This window comes from Rhinolophus sinicus, linkage group LG04 (assembly GCF_036562045.2).
Source record: "Rhinolophus sinicus isolate RSC01 linkage group LG04, ASM3656204v1, whole genome shotgun sequence".
NCBI lineage: Eukaryota > Metazoa > Chordata > Mammalia > Chiroptera > Rhinolophidae > Rhinolophus > Rhinolophus sinicus.
In genome coordinates this window covers 109,004,126-109,027,843 of record NC_133754.1, presented here as the reverse complement: position 1 = coordinate 109,027,843, position 23,718 = coordinate 109,004,126, and the positions used below count along the sequence as shown (strand labels likewise).

General features: G+C 40.5%; 1 protein-coding gene across 6 annotated transcripts in view; it reads right to left on the bottom strand.

Annotated features, from left to right (window-relative positions):
* Nucleotides 1–23,718, bottom strand: part of AUH (AU RNA binding methylglutaconyl-CoA hydratase) — a 165,452-nt gene that overhangs the window by 6,034 nt on the left and 135,700 nt on the right. For 5 of the 6 annotated variants that reach the window (XM_019713877.2, XM_074330193.1, XM_074330196.1 and 2 more), the window contains 2 exons: nucleotides 4,590–4,777; nucleotides 1,306–1,356 (listed from right to left, as the gene is read on the bottom strand). In XM_019713877.2, the coding sequence (XP_019569436.2) occupies nucleotides 1,306–1,356; nucleotides 4,590–4,777 (239 nt within the window). The remainder of the gene's footprint in view (nucleotides 1–1,305; nucleotides 1,357–4,589; nucleotides 4,778–23,718) is intronic. The other variant, XM_074330195.1, reaches the window with a different exon arrangement.

Sequence of the window (23,718 nt, the reverse complement as noted above, 5' to 3'; positions counted from 1 at the left end):
TCAATCAGTTAATTTAGGTAAAGACTTTATAAAGTACTTAAGATACACAGGCAGACCTCGGAGATACTGCGGGTTCGTTCCAGACAGCCACAATAAAGCAAATGTCACAATAAAGTCACACAAATTTTTAAGTTTCCCAGTGCATATAAAAGTTATGTTGGGGGTGACCGTTAGCTCAGCTGGTTAGTGCACGGTGCTGGTAGCACCAAGGTTGCCGGTTCGATCCCCACATGGGCCACTGTGAGCTGAGCCCTCTTTAAAAAACAAAAAAAAGTTATGTTTACACTACGCTGTAGTTTATTAAGTGTGCAACAGGATTATGTCTAAAATAACATGCACATATCTTAACTAAAAAGTACCTTATTGCTAAAAAATGCTAACCACCATCTTTTTGCTGGTGGAGGGTCTTGTCTGGATATTTTGTTGATTAAAACAAAATATCCATGAGGCACAATAAAATGAAATACAATAAAATGAGGAGTGTGTGTGTGTGTGTGTGTGTGTGTGTGTGTGTGTGTCCTGGCACACAGTAAGGCTCATATAAGGTATTTGCTACTATGTATTGTTACTATCACATAAGAATTTCTGAAAACTAATCAAAACCTTTGTTAATGTTTAAAACTGCATTTTTTGCTAACAAATTCAATTTATTCACTGCTATGAAGCCCAGGACAATACAGTGGGTTCTGGGTCTGCAAGTAATAAGTACCTTTCTTCAAAACTCCCATCATTTAAGCAGAATGTACGTACTGTAATTACAGCTGGGTCAGTGGCTGCCTGTACCGCTTCCCTGCCCTACCTACCTGCCCCAGCATGGGGCCTCCTACCCTCAGAGCCACCTCCCCAGAGGAACCCCAGGACACCCTACAGACTTGCCAGATTTTATGTGTATCTCCTGCAGAAAGCACATGGAGACGTTAAAGGTAGAGAGCCAGGAAGCTCTCCCCAAAATGCATTTTTATAATACAATACTGGTACTGAGAAGATACACACGGCCTTTTTCTTTTGATTTTCCTATGAAATACTAGACAGTAAATCTATCAACTCAATGGCAAAAGTAACAAGCATGTCATTAAGCTGTAGGGCATCGGTGAAATTACCAAATTCTGTGATATGACACTGAATTAACAGCTTAAGCAGAATGAAATCAGTGATGTGGCTACAAAGAACCTGAGCAGCTTTCAGTAGCACTGAAGCAGCTGCATTTTAGACCATTAAGAAATAATGCACAAGTCCAAATATGGATCATTAAATTAAATCCCCATTCCCTACTCTAACAATAAACGCAAGCATTAAGGAATTTACCTCCATCCCTTGATTAATTGCTAATTTTGCCACTCGCATTGCAACAGGTCCCTAAAATTCAAATAAAAGAAAAAGATTTTAATTATTATTTATGCAAATTATGTTGTATATCTCAGCAAAATTCAGAAATTTCCACTGCTGGCTCTATGGCCTAGGAGCAACAACCGTTGTAAGATGTAATTGATGAGGAATTTCTTTTAGGAGCCTTGCAAAGTATAAATTGCAATTGTAGCAACTCTATTGCATCAGCAAGTTATGTAGCTTGCAGCAACCTGTATATATGGAGGTCAGCAGGTGGTGTGAACGTAGCACCAGGCTTACCATTCTTCACTCAATCTCCCTAGAGGTTAAGCAGGGAAAACAAAAGGGGGCAAAGTGTCTGGCATGACACCACACCCATCAGACAGCATGACCATTAGACACTGGCTCTGTCTTTCTCCTCCATGGGCACCGATAAATAACCACGAGGATGACGTACAGTAAAGCAGTTCCTTCTGGCAGTGCTCCCACATCACACAAAAGCTTAAAGTCCAAACAAGTCATTCCAGATGTGTGAGGGTCACAGAGAAAAGACCTGGGTGTCCTCTGTGAGAAGGAAAACATTACTTTTGTCTTAGAAAACCACAGTCCTCCAGATGGAATTTAGTTATTTGTTTACATTTTAAATTCCTAAAAAATGTTTAGGTGTGATGAATTAGAATTCAGTGGCATATTTTAAAATGTCTTTTGAATTAAAATGCAAGGCTCTAAATAACAGACAGGACAAAGGACCCCCAAAAGTGAAAGGTAAATGCATGACGACATGCAAGTGCCAGTTTTTCCTATCCAGGGCTTTCGATGATCAACTTTAAGCTTTCTAAATTAAATTCTCTTCCTAAGTCACATGTTTAAAAATGTTTTTCAGAGGCCACAATTTTCCAAGGCTTACACAAGTATCTTAGCTAGAATTCTTCCAATTATGATCTGCATGGGCAGGGCACATATAAGTTTTTTTTTTAATCATCAATTCATCTTTTTTTTCCCCCTAAACACAGTGCTCCTTTCCATGAGACTCTTCTCTATTCACTTTTATTACCAGCTGATCCTTGTTTTGATACTGGTCAAATTTCCATATTACACAAATCTCCAAGTCCCCTGTTCCAATGTGGGTGGGGATTCAGGGGTCTGGGACGGGCCTGGAACCCTGCTTGTTTAACACGCTCCCAGGGGATCCCTGGGCTGCTAGCCCACAGAACACACTCTGGCTAGCAAGGTTTAGAAAACAGCAAAACAGCAAGTGAAAATGCTCTTACGTATAATGCTTATTGAATTAGCTTCTCTTTCAAAATCTAAAACCAATGCCTCTTCTATACAAAACCACGTTCTCAGACAGAAACATGGAAATAATACATAATACAGAAATCACACAGAAACACTAATTTTATAGAAGCTTTCTAATTACTTGGAAGAGTAATCATTCAGTGACAAAACTATAAAGATTATTCCACCTCAAATTGCATTTTGTAACTTTTGCATATAGTTTCACAGCTATACATTTTCAGCATCTCCCTTGACCTGGGTAAGAATTAATTCCAGCAATTAATGTTCTCAGAGGCATGTCCGTCAGACGAAAGAGACAGTAATGACAGCCCGCTTTCCCAAGGAGTGGAATGTAACTGATGTCAGATTGGGGTGGGGGCTCTCAGGCAGGGTGCGTGTGGGCACTGAGGGCATTACTGCAGTGAGAATCACCGGGAGAGAGTGAGAGAAGGCATGGGAACCACAGGGGTGCTAAGGTACTAATAACAAGCCTCCTGGCTGGAGCTCCGGAGCAGGGAGCTGAACACTCCCGTCCAAAGCCAGGAAATGCTGGGACATCAGAACTGGAATTGTGCTAAAACCCTGCTTAGACACACCCCTTTATTTCAAGTGAGACATGTGGTGGTCATAAATTTTTAAGCCAAAGGAAGTCATTAAAGCAATATTTAAACTATTATCTCTCCTGATACTTGTACCTTTCATCTTTCTTTAGGTAGACATTTCCCTAATATTTTGGGGAAATATTAATGCCGAAGTTACAGTGAGAGTATTTGTTTTCTTTAAAACAATAAAATCTTTTCTACTTGCTCTCTTTCCATAATTCAGAGTATAAGGCTCTGTGTTACCTGTATGGGGAATAAATTACATAGGGGCCCTGCCCTGAAAAAGCTTACAGCTCATTCGTTCTTTGAGAAGGACTAAAGTGCTATCAACACGAGGCAGTGTGGCTTTAGAAGTCAACTGTGAGGCCCTGTTGGACAGCTCTCAGGGGACAGGTATGTCACAGCAGGCCTGGGCCTTTGACAACAAAGAACTCCAAGAACTGGACGCGACACTCCCAACAATATGGAGGGTATGTGCATATTTTTTGGAGAGGAATTCATGAGAATCCCCAAAGGATCCATGGCCCCAAACAGATAAAAGAATCCTGTCTGTGCTAAATGACTGAGTTAGAGAGGATGTTATTTTGACTCCAGAAATAGTTAGGGGGGTTTTAAAACTTGCAATTCCAGTAGGGATAAAAACAAATCACTGTTTACATAGCAAATATCCTTAAATCTATCATTTCAGAAAAAAGTAATACTTGAAAAATACATCAGGGATAGAGTGTGAGAACAAAGAAACCCTTAAAACAGGATCCTTGATGTACAATTACTAATATTACACATGATGACTGTTGTCTGTGAGTAACATACAGTGAGTTCCAGATTTGAAAGTGGAATTGTGAGGAAGTATAGTGTGCACACAGGAGTTAAAATAAGGCTACATCACTAAAGAAACACAAACCGTGAGAGGAACCCCCACTGGTGCTCCAGCAGGTGCCGTCAGTTAGGGTACCACAGGGAAAGCCCACTTTGGCACAAATGGCTGCACTCTCCTTACTCATTTGTGTTTCAGCTAGAGGGTGACCAGTGTGACAACCCATCCATTGCTATTTCTTTCCACGTGTACGGCTCAGGTCAGAGTGTTCAACTGGTGAACTTAAGGTGCTAAGAAGTCCTGGCACGTGTGACAAACATGCTTGAGATATAGTATCAAAGCAAGGCTCGAGTATGGGCCTCAGATTACTTTCAAATCGTAATTTTAATTCTGAAGGCTTTTCACGTTAATCCAGTATACTATTTCTAGGTTTTGCAGCTACCGTGTACTTCTACACTTGGAGAGCAAGTCAAAGACATCATGGGTATGTAAGATGATTATTGTTTTGGACAACTTGCTATAAAAGTTCCCTAAAAAGAGGGGAAAGGAAGTGTAATTAGAAATACCTGAGGTAAAAACTCTCTCGCTAGGTCCAAGGCCTTTCTGTAGGCAGCATCGCCCTCCTGGTTCTGCTCCAGAACATGGCTGACCAAGCCCACAGCCTTGGCTTCCTGGCCATCGAGCACCCGTGCAGAGAAGATGAGCTCTTTGGCCAGCGACATCCCAATGGCACGAGGCAGTCTTTGCGTTCCCCCTGCAAATGGCGGAGAGAGAAAATGCAGGCAACAATTTCATTCAGGTTTCACATTTCAACGTTTCCTTTCTTCATTTATAAAAATAAACCAGTGCGGTGGCCGGATGGCTCAGTTGGTTAGAGCGCGAGCTCTTAACAACAAGGTTGCTGGTTCAATTCCCACATGGGATGGTGAGCTGTGCCCCCTGCAACTAAAGACTGAAAATGGCAACTGGACTTGGAGCTGAACTGTGTCCTCCACAATCAGATTGAAGGACAACAACTTGGAGCTGATGGGCCCTGGAGAAACACACTGTTCCCCATATTCTCCAATAAAATTTATTTAAAAAAAAAAAAAAAAAAAAAAAGCCAGGGCAAGTTTATATGTCAAAATTAGTAACTGGAAAACTTCAAAACAGAATCTAATTTCTTAGTTTATAAAATTAGTAACACCAAAAAGTACTTGAGACTCTTATATCATTGATTCTGGCACTGACTATTACTTTCAACACAGCTGCTGTGTTTCTCAATCGAATCCACCGTCATTACAGTGTCAGGAATCCTGCGATGCACATCAGTGGGCAAGCAACACTGTCCCTTCAGCCCATTCACCAGGTGACAGGTCCATCAAGCCTGGCACTTCTCTTTCAGTGTAGATAAAAGTTACCAAATTCTGAGAAATTCAACTCATGTACTTGAAAAGAATCATTTATGGTAAATGACTTGTAAACTAATTCTAGTTTAATTTTAAAAAAAGCAAAACAAAACTGCTAACTGCTCATGCTAATAGTCTTTATCCTGGCAGTGTTTACTTTTCTGGGGTAAGTATGAAGCATCCCAACACACTGCTCCGTCAGATCCATCTATGTATTCACTCCAGTATCCTCAGTGATGAGGCTGGGATCTCATTAACTAGTAAGCTGGACAAAAGCAGGTCATATTCTTACTGGTACCCTCAATTTTTACCAATAAGAATACGAAAACAGCTACATCAGGATTCGTATAAATCTCATCCTTAATGGCTGTTGGGCTGCGTGGCTACTGGCGGCCACGCGGCAGGAGCAGCTGACTGCCAAGTTCCAGAGGAGGAAAGACAAACTGATGGTCTGCCATCCAAATAAGCTCACTGTATTTTGTTTGGCCCACAATGTTTACACTTTTTCCCCGCATTAGTTACCAACAATTAAAAACTGGGTGGGTGATGGCATACAGAACCAGCTTCCCCTGGCCGTCACAGGGAGCTGCCCCTTCAAGACGCAATGCATGCCTGTTTGCTCCGCCTCCACCACAGCTGTTAGCGCACCCCTCCAACACTGCCAAGGGAGAGGTTGTGCTTCCCTTTAAACAACTTTCACAGGAAAGCAAATTTTTTTCTTATTCACATCTCCATCAAATGTGGGAAAATGAAACAGAAAGACCACAAGTTTCAAGAAAGCATATTTCCCTTCAGTAATTAAGTCTATTCCTACATGTTTAACCAACAACAGAGCGTGCCCGCATTGGAAGAACACAGCTTAAGATGATATTACTAAGCAACCATATTAAGAACCACGACCAGTACTTAGAAAATATGGGTGATTAAAAAGAGAAAAAAAACCTCAATGAATTAGGAAAGGACTGACATTATCTACAGGGATTGTTTTTGAACATAAATGAGTACTGCTTCTGTAAAACTCAGTTATTTATTAACCGTTTACACTGCTCAGTTAGAAATGGTGAGTTTATAAGTGTTTTACTCAATATGGCAGAAAATGTGTCTGAAAAAAATGAAGCATCAACAAATTTAAATCTAACTGCAAACACTGTTGTTACTCAGTGCAGTAAAGATAGGTCTGAGAACTTATGGGTAAAGCTCTATGGAAAACACAAGTTATTTACGGTGTTTCCAATGACAGCTGATTAGAACAGATATAAATAATACAACCCAGATAGCTATATTTACTCATGAAACTGATGAGAATTTTCATGAGACTGAAGAACTTAGGAAACAGTATTCATGATTAGCACAAATTAAGAAATTATTCTTTTCTGTGTTCTGTGAAGAGTTTAATGTAGATTGTTCAAAATTAACAAAAGTGACCCTCAATGGCCATTGTGAATGTTACACTTTTTATTCAACTGAAACTCAGTATTTTGCAAGTCCATAAAGCTTAATTTAAACCCATTCATCATATCATTTTGCTTATAGTATCCATATTATTCTCCATGAAAGAGGATTTTGTACAAATTTAACACAAAGCAACAGTCATGAAACTACCACCACAAAATGGGCCCACTCCTTCAAGCTGAATGGCATACAACTCAATGCTTTGATTAATGAACTAAATGCTAGAGGACATGATGTGAGAGTGAGAGGCACAGCGCCAAAGAGAGCTTTCTGTTTTGTTGAAAACAATGCATCATAGGATCCTAGGAAAAATCCTCAACTTGGCTCACCAACTAACACTGCGTATAAGACTTGGCCTTTTTGGTTGACATTATAAGCCGTCTATTCTTGGTACCGCCTACAAGTGGAATCATGTGGTATTTGTCCACTTATGACTGCCTTACTTCACTTACCCTAATGTCTTCAAGGTCCATCCATATTGTAGCACGTGTCAGGCTTTCCTTCTTTTCTCAGGCTGAATAATATTCCATTGTATGAATATACTAAGTTTTGTTTATTCATTCATCTGTTGGTGGACACCTGGATTACTCCCATCTTTTGGCTATTAGGAATAATGATGCTATGAATATGTGTGTACCATTTTTCAAGACCCTGCTTTCAATTCTTTTGGGTAGATATCCAGAAGCGGAACTGTAATCCTATGTTTAATTTTTTTGAGGAACAGCCATACTATTTTCCATAGCACCTGCACCATTTTACATTCCCACCAACAAGGCACAAGGATTCCATTTTCTCCATATTCTCACCTTGGTGTGTGTGTGTGTGTGTGTCTGTGTATATGTGTGTGCATATATATATGTATTTATTGTAGCCATCCTAATGGCTGTGAAGTGCTATCTTATTATGGTTTATGATTTGCATTTTCCCAACAATTTGTGATGCTGTCATGTGCTATTGGCCATTGGCATCTTTGGAGAAAAGTCTTACTTAAGTCCTTTGCTTATGTTTTAATTGTTTGTTTTGGGGTTTTTTTTTAATTTTTTTTTTTTTTTTGCTGTTGTGGTGGTGGTTGAGTTGTAGTTCTTTATATATTGTGAATATTAATTCCTTATCAGATAAATGATCAGCAACCATTTTCTCCCATTTCATGGGTTGCCTTTTCACTCTGTTGATAGGGTCTGATGCATAAAAGTTTTTAATTCTGTTGAAATTCATTTTATTTTTGTTTCCTGTGCTTTTGGTGTCAAATCCAAGAGACAACTGCCAAATCCAACGTCACTAGTTTTCCCACTGTGTTCCTCTAAGAATTTTGTAGTTTCTATTTTTACATTAAGGTCTCTCATCCATTTGGAGGTAATTTTTGTATATGGTATAAGGTAAAGGTCCAACTTCATTCTTTTGCTGGTAGAAACCCAGTTTTACCAATACCATTTTTTGAAAGGGTCTGTCTTAAATAGTTACACAAATATAGGTTTAATTCACTCATTCTGACTGAAATTTTATCATTAGGAAATCTGTTGGGTAAGAAATTATCTAACCCACTTTCCTATGCTGCAATTTGCAGAAATAAAAGACTGATCTGTAGTTTTACATTTGTAGAATTGAAGATAACCGCCCCGTACCATCTCCACAAATATAAATTTTGTGATTTCAAACTATAAAAATGATATAGCCTGTTCAGTTTGCCTTTCTCAATTAATATTTAATGTTGATAGCATGAGCAAAGAGCTATACAAATGGAAGTAACTGAACTGCAGTGCAGTATGAGAATAAACTAACATGATTAATGTAGAATCTCAGATTTCTACAAATATCTCAGGCATAGTTACCTTAAATAGAAACTTTTTTTATGACAACATTCTACTCCAGTTTGGAAGCAGTGCTGTTTGTAAACAGCTATTTTCTATTACGAAATTAAAACACTACTGCTCATTAGGGAGTCGAGGCTCAGTGCAGCACATTTGGCAACCTGAGACAAGACGTGCCACTGAGTCTTGGTGTGGAAGGGAAGGTATCGGATTTATAAGTCCAAATGCAAACAGGCATACTAGAGAGAATATATTTCAATTCATCTTTGTTAATTCTGAATATTAAACTCTATTAGCTTAGCGTTAGGTAAAAATGAAGACCGTGTGTCATATTCCTGCCAGTTGATCTGCTTGCACCAGGCTTACTCCACTAGATCACATAACCTCCTTAGTGCTCGTAGCCACTGGAGTTCAGGCTCACTAAAGTGCCATCTCGAGAAACAGTCTTGGGACTGACAAAATTAAACAGTGGAATTAAAAACAGGGTTGTCACAGTGGAAATAAAACTGTTCCATTCTGACAGCAGCCCTCCTGCATTCAAGATCACGGAGCCCTACAAAACTGTTCAAATGCCCACTACTGTCCATTCCAGCAGCTTCCGACACAGAGCCCTCACTTCGGGCTGGGCCTGCTCTGAGGCTCAGAGACTTTTCATAACTTGCCCCGAGTCACTAAGTTAGGTTGCAGAAATAGGCTTCAAACCTACCTCTGCCGGATTCTTATTTACTGTGTGATAAGAAAGGAAAGAGAAAATTATGAAATGGGTGTATGGCTTGAGCGTATTTTATTTTAAAAAGGTGTGTGTGGTATATATAAGTAGGCATATATCAAACATGCCCAAACAGTTGTCTCTGTAGGGCTCAGCTAATAGGTAATGCTTTTCTTTTCCATTTCACCTTTCCATATTTCCAAAATGTTCTGCACTTTGTAGGTGATATGACACTGGAACAGGAGCAGAAGTGCTACAGCATTGTGCGAGACCACAGTACAGGGTCACAAAGAGGCAGCCGCTGAGTCAGAGCATCCCTGCCGCTTCCTGCCTATGTTCCCCGGAGGCTTTCCAGGCCTCAGGAAGCCTCAGCTCCTCTGGGCGAGCCAGGGTACTCAAGGAGCATGCAGTCAGTACACTCCCAGGCCACAACTGCAGGTACTACCGAATGAAGGGAAATGTGGACGTGAGCTGAGAACTTTCACGATAGCTCACAAGACTCCTGCTAAAAAACAAGTACCTCAACTGTTCTCAGGGGCAATAAATTTAAGAGCACATTTTGCTTCCACAAAAAACTCTTCCTGAGTCACTTCATCACCTACCAGAAAAGGGTATTCTGTGGTGTTCCGTGAGTCTGCATGAGGGTGCATCAGAGCAACAAGCAGAAATTAAGACCCGAAGCTGCATTCCTGTTATGGAGAAAGGAAGCGTCTTGGCCACCGCCGCTGCCCCTGCTAATGCTCAGAAAAAGCCAGCTAATTTCAAAGGCTTTGTTTTGGCTCTGTCAACAAGAAGATTCTGAGTCAGTGGGTCTGACGTGGGCCCTAAGGTTCTGCATTTCTAACGGGCTCCAACATTCAGACGAAGAGACACTGGAATCTGCTGACCCACTGCTGTAAAACGTGAGGTGCAGGCGATTTTTAAATGAAGTAACAGAATTTACAAAACCGAATGAGTATTTGCCACTTTAGAATAGTCACCACCTTTTTGGAATTCCTCCTTGGGAACGAATTTTCAAGATGACAACACATTTGTTCAATTCATTCAAGTACTTATTGCAGCTTCCTGTTTAGGCACGTGGATACAGCTGGGAATGAAACAAAGCCACTGCCTCTTGGAGCTTACAATCCTGTGGGGAAGTCACAATATGCCAATAATACCGTCAGACGGCAGGAGAGCAGTGCCAGGGCATGGGGTGGGCAGTTTAGATACGCCAGCCGGCCAGGGAGGGGCTCTGAGGTGACACTGAGCTGAGACCAGAGGAGCACAGGGCGGCCAGAGTGGCTGGAGTGGCAGGAGGAATAGCCTGAAAGGAGCAGGGCCAGATCCCGCGGGTCCCCTGGAACCAGGGTTTACTCTAAGGGTGACAGGAAGCCATTGAGCATCTGAGAGCATCTTCTAAAAACAGTGTTGTGGGAATGTCATGCTCTAGATTTGGATTTGAGGATAAGCTGTGGTCATTGTGAGCCAAGAATACAGTAGATGTTCATACTATTTGTGGTAGGGCACCAACAGACTCGGAGAGAAATTTCAAAACAAGTTCAATGTCAGTCATATTTTGGCTGCCCAGCGTACACAGCCTCCATTAAAATCCTGGTCTTTCTTTTGGAGAACCGCCACTTGTATGCAGTCTGGGATAGTGGAGGATCCCACCAATGGAGTCTGGGGGGGCCAGATCTTCCTCTCTGCCCTGGCACAGCTAGGCAGGCATCCAAGTCAGGTCTGGTCTGTTGGATGTTACTCTTCAGGATCAGGAGTGCAATGGGTGACCCTGGAACACGGGGACTTTCTGAGCTTACAGGTAGCACTTGGGCACTGATGTGCAGACCTGAGGATTCTTGTATTGTGACCCCTGCCACAGTGTGGACTGTCTGGTTCCAGGGCTTCTAGGTTCCATTTTGTGCTCTAAGCATTATTCTCTAGCCATCCATTGATTCTGGGAACTTTACAATAATTTTCCTTTCCATTTAGGGCAGCCAGAGTCCATTTCTGTTGCATGCTTTCCAACATCATGAATGATACAATAACATTAACTAGCAGTTTTGTTTTTCCTTCTCTCAGAAAGTTAGATGAAACTGAACAGGAGTTTACGTTTTACTTTTTCCAAATAAAATCCATTTGTTCGATCACTAATGTATTGGTTGAGTGACCTAATATGTATATGCCAGGCACTGTCCCAGGTGCTGAACAGTGGTGAACCACACAGAAGCTTCTGTCTTCTGAAGCTTACATCTTATAGGCAGAAAGGGAAGAAAAGGGGCAATACAGAAGCACTTGGACAGGAAAGAACTGAGGTTGTGATGAGTGGAAAGGAGAGAATCTAAGGCAGGTAAAAAAAAGTTCTGAGATTATCACTAGATGGCTCATTTAGATTGGGTGGGGTGGTGTGAGGCAGGAGGGCCTGTTGGATAAATAAATGGGAGGCCCGTGTCTGAATGCTAAAAGACAGCCAAATGAAGATCTGGCAGAAGAACACCCAATGATGAGATCTGCTGTGCACAGGGTAAGGGGAAGCCAAGCTCAGCATGTTCAAGGACGAGGAAGGAAGCCACTGTAGCCAGCAGGAGGATGTGAGGTGGGACAGGCAGGGTTCGGATCACACAGATGTGGCATAAGTTTACATCTGACTCTACCTATGATACAAAGATACCAGAGGGATTTGAGTGGGAAGTGACATAATTTGATTTGCATTTTAAAAGATCCTTTGTAAGCTTGGCAGAGAAGAGATTACAGGGGCAAGATGAAAGCACCTGCCCAGTAGGAGGCTGCAGCTCTTGTCCAAGTACAGTATGATGGCAGCTTGAACTGAAAGAGGGCAAGAGGGGAGTTGGGAGCTGGGGCAAGTGTTGTCCACAACACTTGTGAAATGGATGTGGGGAGAAAGCGAAATCAATCTAATGCCTGGATTGCTGACTTAGGTGCATGAGCAGAAGGTGGTGTTCACTGACACTGGAGGCAGGACATGTTAAGTATGAGATGTCTTTTACGTAAGTAAGTGGAGCAGTGAGGCATGTGACTGGATATGTAGCCTCAGTGTATTAATGATCACTACCATGTAGCTGCACATTCAAAGCCAGGGACCTGGATGCGATCACCTGGGGATACTGTTTACCAGAGAAGGACGGCAAGACCCTGAGAAGTGCCCACTGGAGTGGAGTGAGGTGGGAGAAGCGTGGCAAGGAGCTGGTGCTCAGCAGCCAACCACTTTTGGTTGTCTACCCACCACCATTCACCTCAACCTGCTTCCAATACAAGTCTGCAGGGCTCTTCCAGGAAACATTTCTTCACCGAAATAAAGATACCCAGGAATTAACAGGCTGCTTCCAGGAGGCTGTCACGTCTACATGCGACACTTGGAGAAACAGTAGCCACCTGATGGGGGCCAGCAAGGGCTGAATCCTTAGCCTGAAGATGGCACAACAGAAAGACGTCACTAAACTGAATTTACCAATCCCGAAATTGCCTTATTTTGTAACTTTCTGTGATGTTACACTGTATTTTCTTATTGTTTAAGCAACCTGAAATAGGATTTCCTGTTACTTGTGCCAAAAATGTCTGAAGTATAGATGACTGAAGAAAGAGTTTTAACACACACTTTGGAGAGTGGAAAGCAAACATACTGGGGCAGTATGGTAGGATTTCTGGGCAAAATTAACTACACATTTGAGATTTGTGGTCATGAGATGAGTTAGCATGGTTACCTATTTTTTCCCCCAACAACTCATAGCCATTTGGGGGTGGACACAGAATCGGCAGATAAGCTGAAACTTTGCTAGACAAGCACAAGAAGAGGGCAGAAGCCAAACAACAGCAATAGCAGATATTTACCCGGCTGACACTATGTGATAATGCTCTGTACCTGTCCTACACACTTCACAAGTAGTAAATAGTTCACTTAATCCTTATAATCCTGTGATGCTGGCATGAAGATACTTAAGGTCATTTGTAAGGAAATCATTATCACAAAGGACTGTGAAATCTAAGCTGGGTGGGGAGAGGAGTGACATGGCTTAGAAAGTGCCCATGGACTGGATGATTCTGTAAGGACCAAAGAGAAGTGGAAAATTAGAGTGTTGCAGAGTGAGGTTCAGGAAATCTGATTCAGAATGGAGCCGTTGTTGATGCTGCTGAAGTCTGGGCTCTAACCATGGGGGTAGTGGGCTACAATGGGACGGAGGAAAAGACCTCGGCAGGGCCATCAGAGAGCTGAAATCCAGTCCTGAGGACAGTACGAGGTAACGTGCATGAAATGCTTATCACAGTTCCTGGAACAGGTTTTCTGTGTTTTAAAACCTGTTGAAGAGAAAATATTAGGATACCGGGAATTTACGATTCTGAATGGGAACAATAATATATTCTTAACCAATCCAAAAGCTCTACCAGTTTCTCCAAATATCAGTAAAACAGCTGGGGAAAAACTCCTAAAATGCTATGTAACAGTCTACTATAATTTCTGCATAATATTTAGCATTTTAAACACCAATGATCTAATTCTTCAACACTTAATAAACAAACTCATTAGGGGGTATGTTTGTGTGCAGAAAACAAATCTATCAAATATGAATTATGTTTGCTTCTATGTGGCATTAAACATATAATGTAATGAAAATAAAGCATTTTGAAACTGTTCCCTGGTCAAATGAAAAGTTTGGTGGCGAAACGCGAGAGTAGCACGAGTCCTGATAAAGGGTGGAAGTGTGCTGGTTGGTGAAGGAGTGAGCAGAACGGCAAATACCTAAGGTTCCTTCATGTACAAATCTGATTCTCTTCTTGGCACTGAAATTTTGGAAGCAGGGAGCTTTGACCCATCATCTGAAGCCACAGACAAAATAACAAGATGGAAAGACTCAAAATGGGTGCTTTGTTTCTTTTGCTTGTGATCTACCAACAAAACGAAAATGTGTTTGTAACTTAGTTTTTAAAAGGTTGATTTTTATTTCCCCTTATTTACTAACTTTCAAAATAACAAGGTGGTTCCCTAGCATCATCCCAAGGTGACCAGCCTGTTTTCAGTCCTTGAGAATGATCATAAACTTCCAGATTTTAACAGTTGATGCATTAGAATCCACTGCAGTTATTATTTTTGTTGATGCTCAAACTATCCCATCTTTGGCCAGTGAGCACTTCATTAGATTGGTTATAGAGTCCTTTGAACATGACCTTAGTAGTCTTCGATAGTCTCTTGTTATCTGATATCACAAAATGTTCTGAGCTCATGTGATCTATCTCTTCCCCAGACCTTGAGTCAGCCACTTCTCCAGAGCCCTGGCTCCTTTCAGTGGAGTTGCACAATCATATTTAACACTTCTGCTCTTCCTGTGATCAAGTTTACTTACAACAGCCATGATTGCGTGTGCATGCTCTCAACATTCTTTCCAACAAATGATAAGCATCAAGGATGAGCATTAACAAATGAGCCTGGAGATAGTTCTTTGGCAGTCAGGACTTCGTTATGCGATGCTATCAGATCTTCAACTTTTTCATTGTCCACTTTATTAAATCCAGACTCTTTAATAAGACCTACAATTTTACTGCTTGGATTTAACCACTTCTTTGAAACCTTAGAAGTCAACCACAAAACTCTGGGGCCAGTTTTCTCAAGGTTGCATAAAGATGACAAATGACCGTCCTATACAGTCAGAGCCCAGGTTCCTTCTGTTTCTCCTTTGCTATCCGCAGCCTGCATCTTCTATTCTCCTGGTTATGTCATGGTCCAAAGAGGCTGCTGATGCCTTGCCATCATATTTGCAAACCAGGTAGCGGGAAGAAAAGCGAAAAGGCAAAAGGGCGCCGCGTTTTCAGAACCATTTAGGTCATAGCCAACAAGATCCGCTTACACCACATTGGTTAGAACTTGGTCACATGTAGTTACGGGGTTGGGAAAGGGCATCTTCTTGCTGAGTGCTTCGCTATAGCATAGAGAATAATATTGGGACTTACTAAGGGAAAATGAAAATGGGTAAAACTTTTGATCATGTAACTAAATGTTTTCATGTTTATGTATTATTTGGATAAAATGAAAATACATTTAAAATGTCATATTCCTGTTCAAATTTTTTCCATCATTTAATCTATTATTTTGAGAAGGCATCAAGAATTTTCTTTTTGAGACATCATCAAAATGGTGGCGTGAGGTGAGCCTCTGTAAAGCTCCCCTGGAATATACAACTAATTGAACAACAATAACTCCACAAAGGACTCCCTGCACAGCAGACAGGCAAGACAAAGAGGCCCACTACTGAATTCACCTAAAGGTGGGCGAATCCCACAAGCGGGGGAGGGGGGAAGGGAGAAGTGCAGAGACGGAGAAAAGCAGGCGAAGAATGCAGACCTAGCTCACTGCTTCGAGCTCGCTGCATCCTGGAACTTCCACAGCTGCGGGAGAGGGAAGAAGTCGGACTGCTAGGGCTCCGCTTGTGGCCCACAGGGCTGAGGGGACAGCATATAACACGGCTGAACGCAACGCTCACGGCAGAGACCTCGGAGAAAAGACTAGGGGAAGAAGGCTGAAAACGGTGGTTAACGCTCTCACTGCCCAGCAGAGAACGGAAGCCTTAGGCACTGAGACTAGCCGCCCCCTCTCTACCCTCCCAGACCTCGCCCTGCCCCCACCTGCTCAGTGCTAGAAACGGAACAGAATAAGTGTCAGATCAAAAGAAGAGATTATTTGCTGTTCTGAGAACTGGACCGCAACACAGATTCGCAGCCAAACTAGTTCCAGCAAAGGGGAGGGAGCTGTGGAAGCAGGACCGGCTGTGGTGGTGGTCGCCACCATTGCTCTGGGCCACCTCTCACAACTCACCCCGCCCCTGGCCCCACCTATCTGGGCGGATCCCTGCAGGAGTAAACAGAACTGCTGAAACATACGGGCTCTGAATCTGGTGCAGGAAGAGCTTTGGAACTTCAAAAGCTCTCCATATACCCACATGGACACTGCGCCCTGTGACCTAGGCAAACTATTAACAAAGGAGCAGCCCATCTCCCAGGGAATCCCACCATTGTATGAGAAGCTGGAATAGTGCAGAGAAAACATAGCACTACCGTGTGAGAGAGAAAAAAAAGGCTGCAGTCGGAGAGAAAATAAAACATTCTACCAACAAGTACTGGAAAACAAAAGAAAGACCTCTTCCTATCAACCTGTTGCAGAAGCCACTCCTGTAGATGTCTAGGAAGAGAAACAGTAAATCAGTAATTGCCACGAATAACCAAGGCAACAAGACAGCTCAGAAAGAAAGTGAAAAGTCTCCAGAAAAGGAACTTAAAGATATGGAAATATGGGACTTAAATGACAGAGAATTCAAGATTGCAGTTCTGAAAAAACTCAACGAGATGCAAGGAAACACAGACAGGCAGTTTAATGAACTCAGAAACACAATCAAAGAACACCATAAGCATTTTATGAAAGAGATTGAAATTTTAAAACAGAACCAAATAGAATTGCTGGAGATTAAGAACTCAATAGAAGAAATTAAGAATGAAATAACCAGCTTTGGTAGTAGAGTTGACCAGATGGAGGAAAGAATCAGTGACATCGAAGATAGAAACCTGGAAATTACACAGATGGAAGAAGAAAGAGACTTGAGACTTAAAAGAAATGAAAGCACTCTACAAAAACTTTCTGACTCCATCAGAAAGAGCAATATAAGAATGATGGGCATACCAGAAGGAGAAGAAAGAGAGAAGGGAACAGAGAATATATTCAAACAAATTGTCGATGAGAACTTCCCAAACTTGTGGACAGAACTGGATATTCGAATCCAAGAAGCAAATAGAACACCTAATTACCTCAATCCCAACAGGCCTTCTCCAAGGCACATTGTATTGAAGCTGTCTAAAATCAACGACAAAGAAAGAATCCTCAAGGCAGCCAGGGAAAAGAAGACAGTAACCTACAAAGGAAAGCCCATTAGACTCTCATCAGATTTTTTAGCAGAAACTCTATGAGCCACGAGGGAGTGGAACCAAATATTGAAACTACTGAAAGAGACAAATTATGAATCAAGAATAATATATCCAGCAAAGATATCCTTTAGATATGAAGGCGGAATAAAGACCTTTCCAGACACACAGAAGCTGAGGGAATTTTCTAATACACGACCTGCACTACAAGAAATCCTAAAGGAGGCTATTCGACCACCATCAACAGGGACAATTTGTGGCAACCAAAACATAAAAAGGGGGAGAGTAAAGGCCTGAATGAGAATATGGGAATGGAGAAAGTACGCGTGCTGAAGAAAATGGAATACTCTAAATACCAAACTTTCTTTTACATAAATTTAAGGGTAACCACTCAAAAAAACTTCAGAACTGAAATATATACTGTAATAAAAGAAACAGAGGGAAACATCATAGAATGCCACCACATAGAAATAATAGACAACAAAAAGGCAAAGAAACAATGGAGACACAGCCTTACCTTAAAACTAAAGATAGAATGACAGGAAATCCTCACATATCAATAATCACCCTCAATGCAAATGGACTGAACTCACCAATAAAAAGGCAGAGAGCAGCAGATTGGATCAACAAACTAAACCCAAACATATGCTGTCTCCAATAGACACATCCCAGCTACAAGGACAAGCACAGACGCAAAGTGAAAGGCTGGAAATTGACACTCCAAGCAAGTGGTACCCAGAGAAAATCAGGTGTATCCATAATGATATCAGATGAAACAGACTTCAAGGTGAAGAAGATAACAAGAGACAAAGATGGACATTTCGTAATGGTGAAGGGTACTGTACAACAAGAAGACATAACAGTCATCAATATTTTTGCCCCTAATCAGGGAGCACCACAATATACCAACCAACTACTAACAGAACTAAAGGGAAAAATTGACCAAAACACAATTATACTAGGGGACTGAAATACATCATTGACAGTATGGCTAGATCATCCAAACAGAAAATAAACAACAAAATAGCAGCCCTAAATGACACATTAGATGAAATGGACATAATTGACATTTATAGAGCACTTCATCCTAAAACATCAGACTATACATTCTTTTCTAGTGTACACGGAACATTCTCAAGGATAGACCATATATTGGGACATAAAATCAGCCTCAGCAAATTTAAGAAGATTGAAATCATACCAAGCATATTCTCTGATCACAAGACTTTGAAATTGGATATCAACTGTAAAAAGAAAGCGGGAAAAAACACAAATACATGGAGATTAAACAACATACTTTTAAAGAAGAACTGGGTCAAAGAAGAAATTAGAGGAGAGATCAAAAGATACATAGAAACAAATGACAATGAAAATACATCCTACCAAAATTTTTGGGATGCAGCGAAAGCAGTTTTAAGAGGGAAATTTATCTCATTACAGAATTTATCTCTTATCTCAAGAAATAAGAAAAATCCCAAATAAATAACCTCATGGTACACCTTAAAGAACAAGAAAAAGAAGAACAAATGAAACCCAAGCTCAGCAGAAGAAAGGAAATAACAAAAATCAGAGAAGAACTAAATGAAATAGAGAACAAAAAGACAATAGAAAAAATTAATGTGACAAAGAGCTGGTTCTTTGAAAAGATTAACAAAATTGAGAAACCCTCGGCTAGACTCACTAAGATAAAAAGAGAGAAGACACTAATTAACAAAATCAGAAATGAAAAAGAGGAAGTTATCACGGACACCACAGAAATACAAAGGATCATCCAAGAATACTATGAAGGACTATATGCCACCAAATTCAATAACCTAGAAGAAATGGACAAGTTCTTAGAAACATATAGCCTTCCAAGGCTGAACCATGAAGAACTGGAAAATCTAAACAGACCGATCACCAGTAACGAAATTGAATCAGTCATCCAAAACCTTCCCAAAAGCAAAAGTCCGGGACCAGATGGCTTCACTAGTGAATTCTACCAAACCTTCAAAGAGGATCTAATACCAATCCTGCTCAAACTCTTCCAAAAAATAGAAGAAGAGTCAGTACTGCCTAACTCATTTTATGAGGCCAACATTACCCTGATACCAAAACCTGGTAAGGACAGCACAAAAAAAGAAAACTACAGACCAATATCTCTGATGAATACAGATGCAAAAATCCTAAATAAAATTCTAGCAAATCGAATACAACAATGCATTAAGAAGATTATTCATCATGACCAAGTGGGGTTCATCCCCAGGGCACAAGGATGGTTCAACATACTCAAATCCATCAATGTGATACATCACATAAATAAAATAAAGGACAAAAATCGTATGATTATATCAATTGATGCAGAAAAAGCATCTGACAAGGTACAACATCCATTTATGATTAAAACACTTAATAAAATAGGGATAGAAGGAAAATACTTTTACATAATAAAGGCCATATATGCAAGTCCTCAGCTAATCTCATAATTAATGGTGAAAAACTGAAGCCCTTTGCTCTACGTTCAGGAACACGACAGGGCTGTCCCCTATCACCTCTGCTTTTCAACATAGTGTTGGAAGTCCTTGCCAGAGCAATCAGGCAAGAGAAAGAAATAAAAGGCATCCAAATTGGGAATGAAGAAGTTAAATTATCACTCTTTGCAGATGACATGATGCTATATATAGAAAACCCTAAAGACTCCACCAAAAAGCTATTAGAAACAATCAATGAATACAGTAAAGTTGCTGGCTACAAAATCAACGTACAAAAGTCCATTGCTTTCCTATATACTAACAATGAAATCTCAGAAAAAGAAATACAAAAAACAATTCCTTTTGCAATTGCAGCAAAAAGAATAAAATACCTAGGAATAAACTTAACCAAGGATGTGAAAGACCTATATGCTGAAAACTATAAGACATTTTTGAAAGAAATTGAAGAAGCCGCAAAGAAATGGCAAGACATTCCATGCTCATGGATTGGAAGAATCAACATAGTTAAAATGGCCATATTACCCAAAGCAATATACAGATTTAATGCAATCCCCTCAAAATCCCAATGGCATTGTTTAAAGAAATAGAACAAAAAATCATCAGATTTGTTTGGAACCACAAAAGACCCCGAATAATCAAAGCAAGCTTAAGAAAAAAGAACAATAATGGAGGTGTCACACTTCCTGACTTTGGCTTGTACTACAGGGCTACAATAATCAAAACAGCATGTTACTGGCAGAAAAACAGACACATAGACCAATGGAATAGAATTGAGAACCCAGAAATAAAACCACATAAATATGGACAGATAATTTTTGACAAAGAAGCAAAAAACATACAATGGAGGAAAGACAGCCTCTTCAATAAATGGTGCTGGGACAATTGGATAGCCACTTGCAAATGAATGAAACTGGACTATCTGTCACAATGTACCAAAATTAATTCAAAATGGATCAAAGACTTAAGCATGAGACCTGACACAATAAACTGCATAGAAGAAAACATAGGTACTAAAATTATGGACCTTGGGTTCAAAGAGCATTTTATGAATTTGACTCCAAAGGCAATGGAAGTAAAAGCTAAAATAAACGAATGGGACTATATGAAACTTAAAAACTTCTGTACAGCAAAAGAAACCATCGACAAAATAAAGAGGCAACCAACTGAATAGGAGAAGATTTTTGCAAACAGTGCCTCTGATAAAGGGCTAATATCCAAAATATACAAGGAACTCATGCAACTCAACAACAAAAAAACAAACAACCCAATTGAAAAATGGGCAGAGGACCTGGAGAGACATTTCTCCAAAGAGGACATACAAATGGCAAATAGACATATGAAAAAATGCTCAACATCACTAATCATCAGAGAAATGCAAATCAAAACCACAATGAGATATCACCTCACCCCAGTCAGAATGGCTATCATCAACAAGACAAATAGTAACAAGTGTTGGAGAGGCTGTGGAGAAAAAGGAACCCTCATACACTGTTGGTGGGAATGCAGACTGGTGCAGCCGTTATGGAAGGCAGTGTGGAGGTTCCTCAAAAAATTACGAATAGAATTGCCATATGACCCAGCAATCCCTCTCCTGGGTATCTACCAAAAAAATCTGAAAACATTTAGAGATAAAGACACGTGTCCTCCAATGTTCACTGCAGCTTTGTTTACGGTGGCCAAGACATGGAAACAACCAAAATGTCCTTCGATAGATGAATGGATAAAGAAGTTGTGGTATATATACACAATAGAATACTATTCGGCGGTAAGATGATATAGGAACATTTGTGACAACATGGATGGATCTTGAGAATATAATGCTGAGTGAAATAAGTCAGACAGAACAAGCAGAGAACCATATGATTTCACTGATATGTGGTATATAAACCAAAAACAACAAAAGGACAAGACAAACAAATGAGAAACAAAAACTCGTACACACAGACAAAAGTTTAGTGGTTACCAGAGGGTAAGGGGGGTGGGGGGGTGGGAGATGAGGGTAAAGGGGATCAAATATATGGTGATGGAAGGAGAACTGACTCTGGGTGGTGAACACACAATGGGATTTATAGGTGATGTAATACAGAACTGTACACCTGAAATCTATGTAATTTTACTAACAATTGTCACCCCAATAAATTTAAAATAATAATAATAATAATAAAAAGAATTTTTTTCCCTAGATAACGGTGTCTTGGGATTATACCATTTAAAACAAACTCTGTGTCAACAGCGTCTTAAACACAGCAACCTTGCTTTGGCCGGAGAAGGCAGGAAACATAACTGCACTGCCCAGTGGTCTCCCACACCTCGTTAATCCCTGCTGCTTCGTGGGCAGGCGGGCCTCCAAGTTGTGGGAGACAGCTCTGGTTCCGTCTGCAACTGCTGCCCTTCTCTTTCCAGACCAAAGTCTTAAACTGAAAGTCTAAATTAAACCAAATAGATACAGATGCTATTTTCCTTTTGTTATATTCACGTGTATTAAAATAATTTAATGCAAGCTTTGACATTTCACCATGAATTATCATGTAATATGTAAATAACTGAACACAACTTATGTTTTTGGATTATAAATTACGTTTTTGTAATATTTACAAGGTAAAAGATGCCAAGTTTTTATTTCGGTTTTGTTTTTTGGGGTTTCTTTTTCAGCCTTTACCTTTTCCTTTCTCTTATGATTTCATTAAGAAGCCATACTAATAAAGGGGATGCTTATCATACTTTAAATTGAAAGTACAGTATTAAGGGCATCTGTTGATATAATTAGAACTGATATCTTTCTACAAGTAAATGGAATTAGTACTTCTAAATCCCCCTCTCATGAATAGGAAGCCCCGTTTAGGTTATTTTGTCCCTGAATTGTGGAGGAAACTGCAGTACAATATTAGCTTTGGATTACAACGCTTATTGCAGGTGGTTACTGTGGAAGTCTATCAGAGGGCTGCTGGCAAGCTCTCGCCCCATAGAGCTGGGCTAGGGGCTTACAAACCTGGCCGCCTCTGTCTTTTACAATGAAATAGCAGGGTCAAAGAGCTCTGTGCTATGCGAACAAACACAGCACGTTTACTGGTCTCATAACAGATCGTGCCACAATCACGCAAAAACCATAAAAATATTTATCTTTAATTTGTGACCTATGTTTAAAGTGTTATAATACTTTCTATTCCCTGAGGCTTTGTGGCATGTTGTAAAGCAATGAGAAAACACACACATGTGCTCACACATGGGAAGGGGGAAGAGAGGGAGAGAGAGGGGAGAGGGGGAGAAAAGGAGAGAGGGAGAGAGGGAGAAGAGGAGAGAAGGAGAGGGGGAGAGGGGGAGACGGAGAGGAGAGAAAGGGAAAGAGGGAGAGGGGTATAGGGGGCGAGAGGGGGGGAGAAAAGGGGAGAGGAGGCGGGGGAGAGAGAGACAGAAACGAGACAGGATTAAGTGAGAAGAAAAACCTAACTGCCTAAACCCCAGCAGAACCTACCTGAAATACATCAGTTTGACCTCTACGTGGTTTATGCTAAAGGAGTATTTAGCAAAAGCTTTAAAAGTTTTAAGAATTGAGGCAGGGGAAGAAAGATTGGACATAATTTTTTTTCCAAAGCAAATTAAGCTAACTGGCAAGAAATTAAAACCATTTTGATATCGATTTTCTTAATACTTATTTATTATAGAAAACTTTCCTATTATCCTATTCGCTGTTAGAGAAACATATGCCAAAGTTTAATTCATTAAAAACAAAATTGCATTTATTTAAAAATACTTCCATGCACTTTTCATGGCAAACATTTGCTGGAACATTGTTATATCTTTCTTCAACTTTTGAAAAATATATTGTTATATACCAGATGAAACATAAAATCTTACTTTTTCAGACTATTTTAAAGACTGCTGTGGTGCACATCTATCATGTAGGGCCACCAGCACGTGTCCCTATGCCACTGTGCCCTGGCTGCCGAGAGGTCACTGGAGGCTTCTCC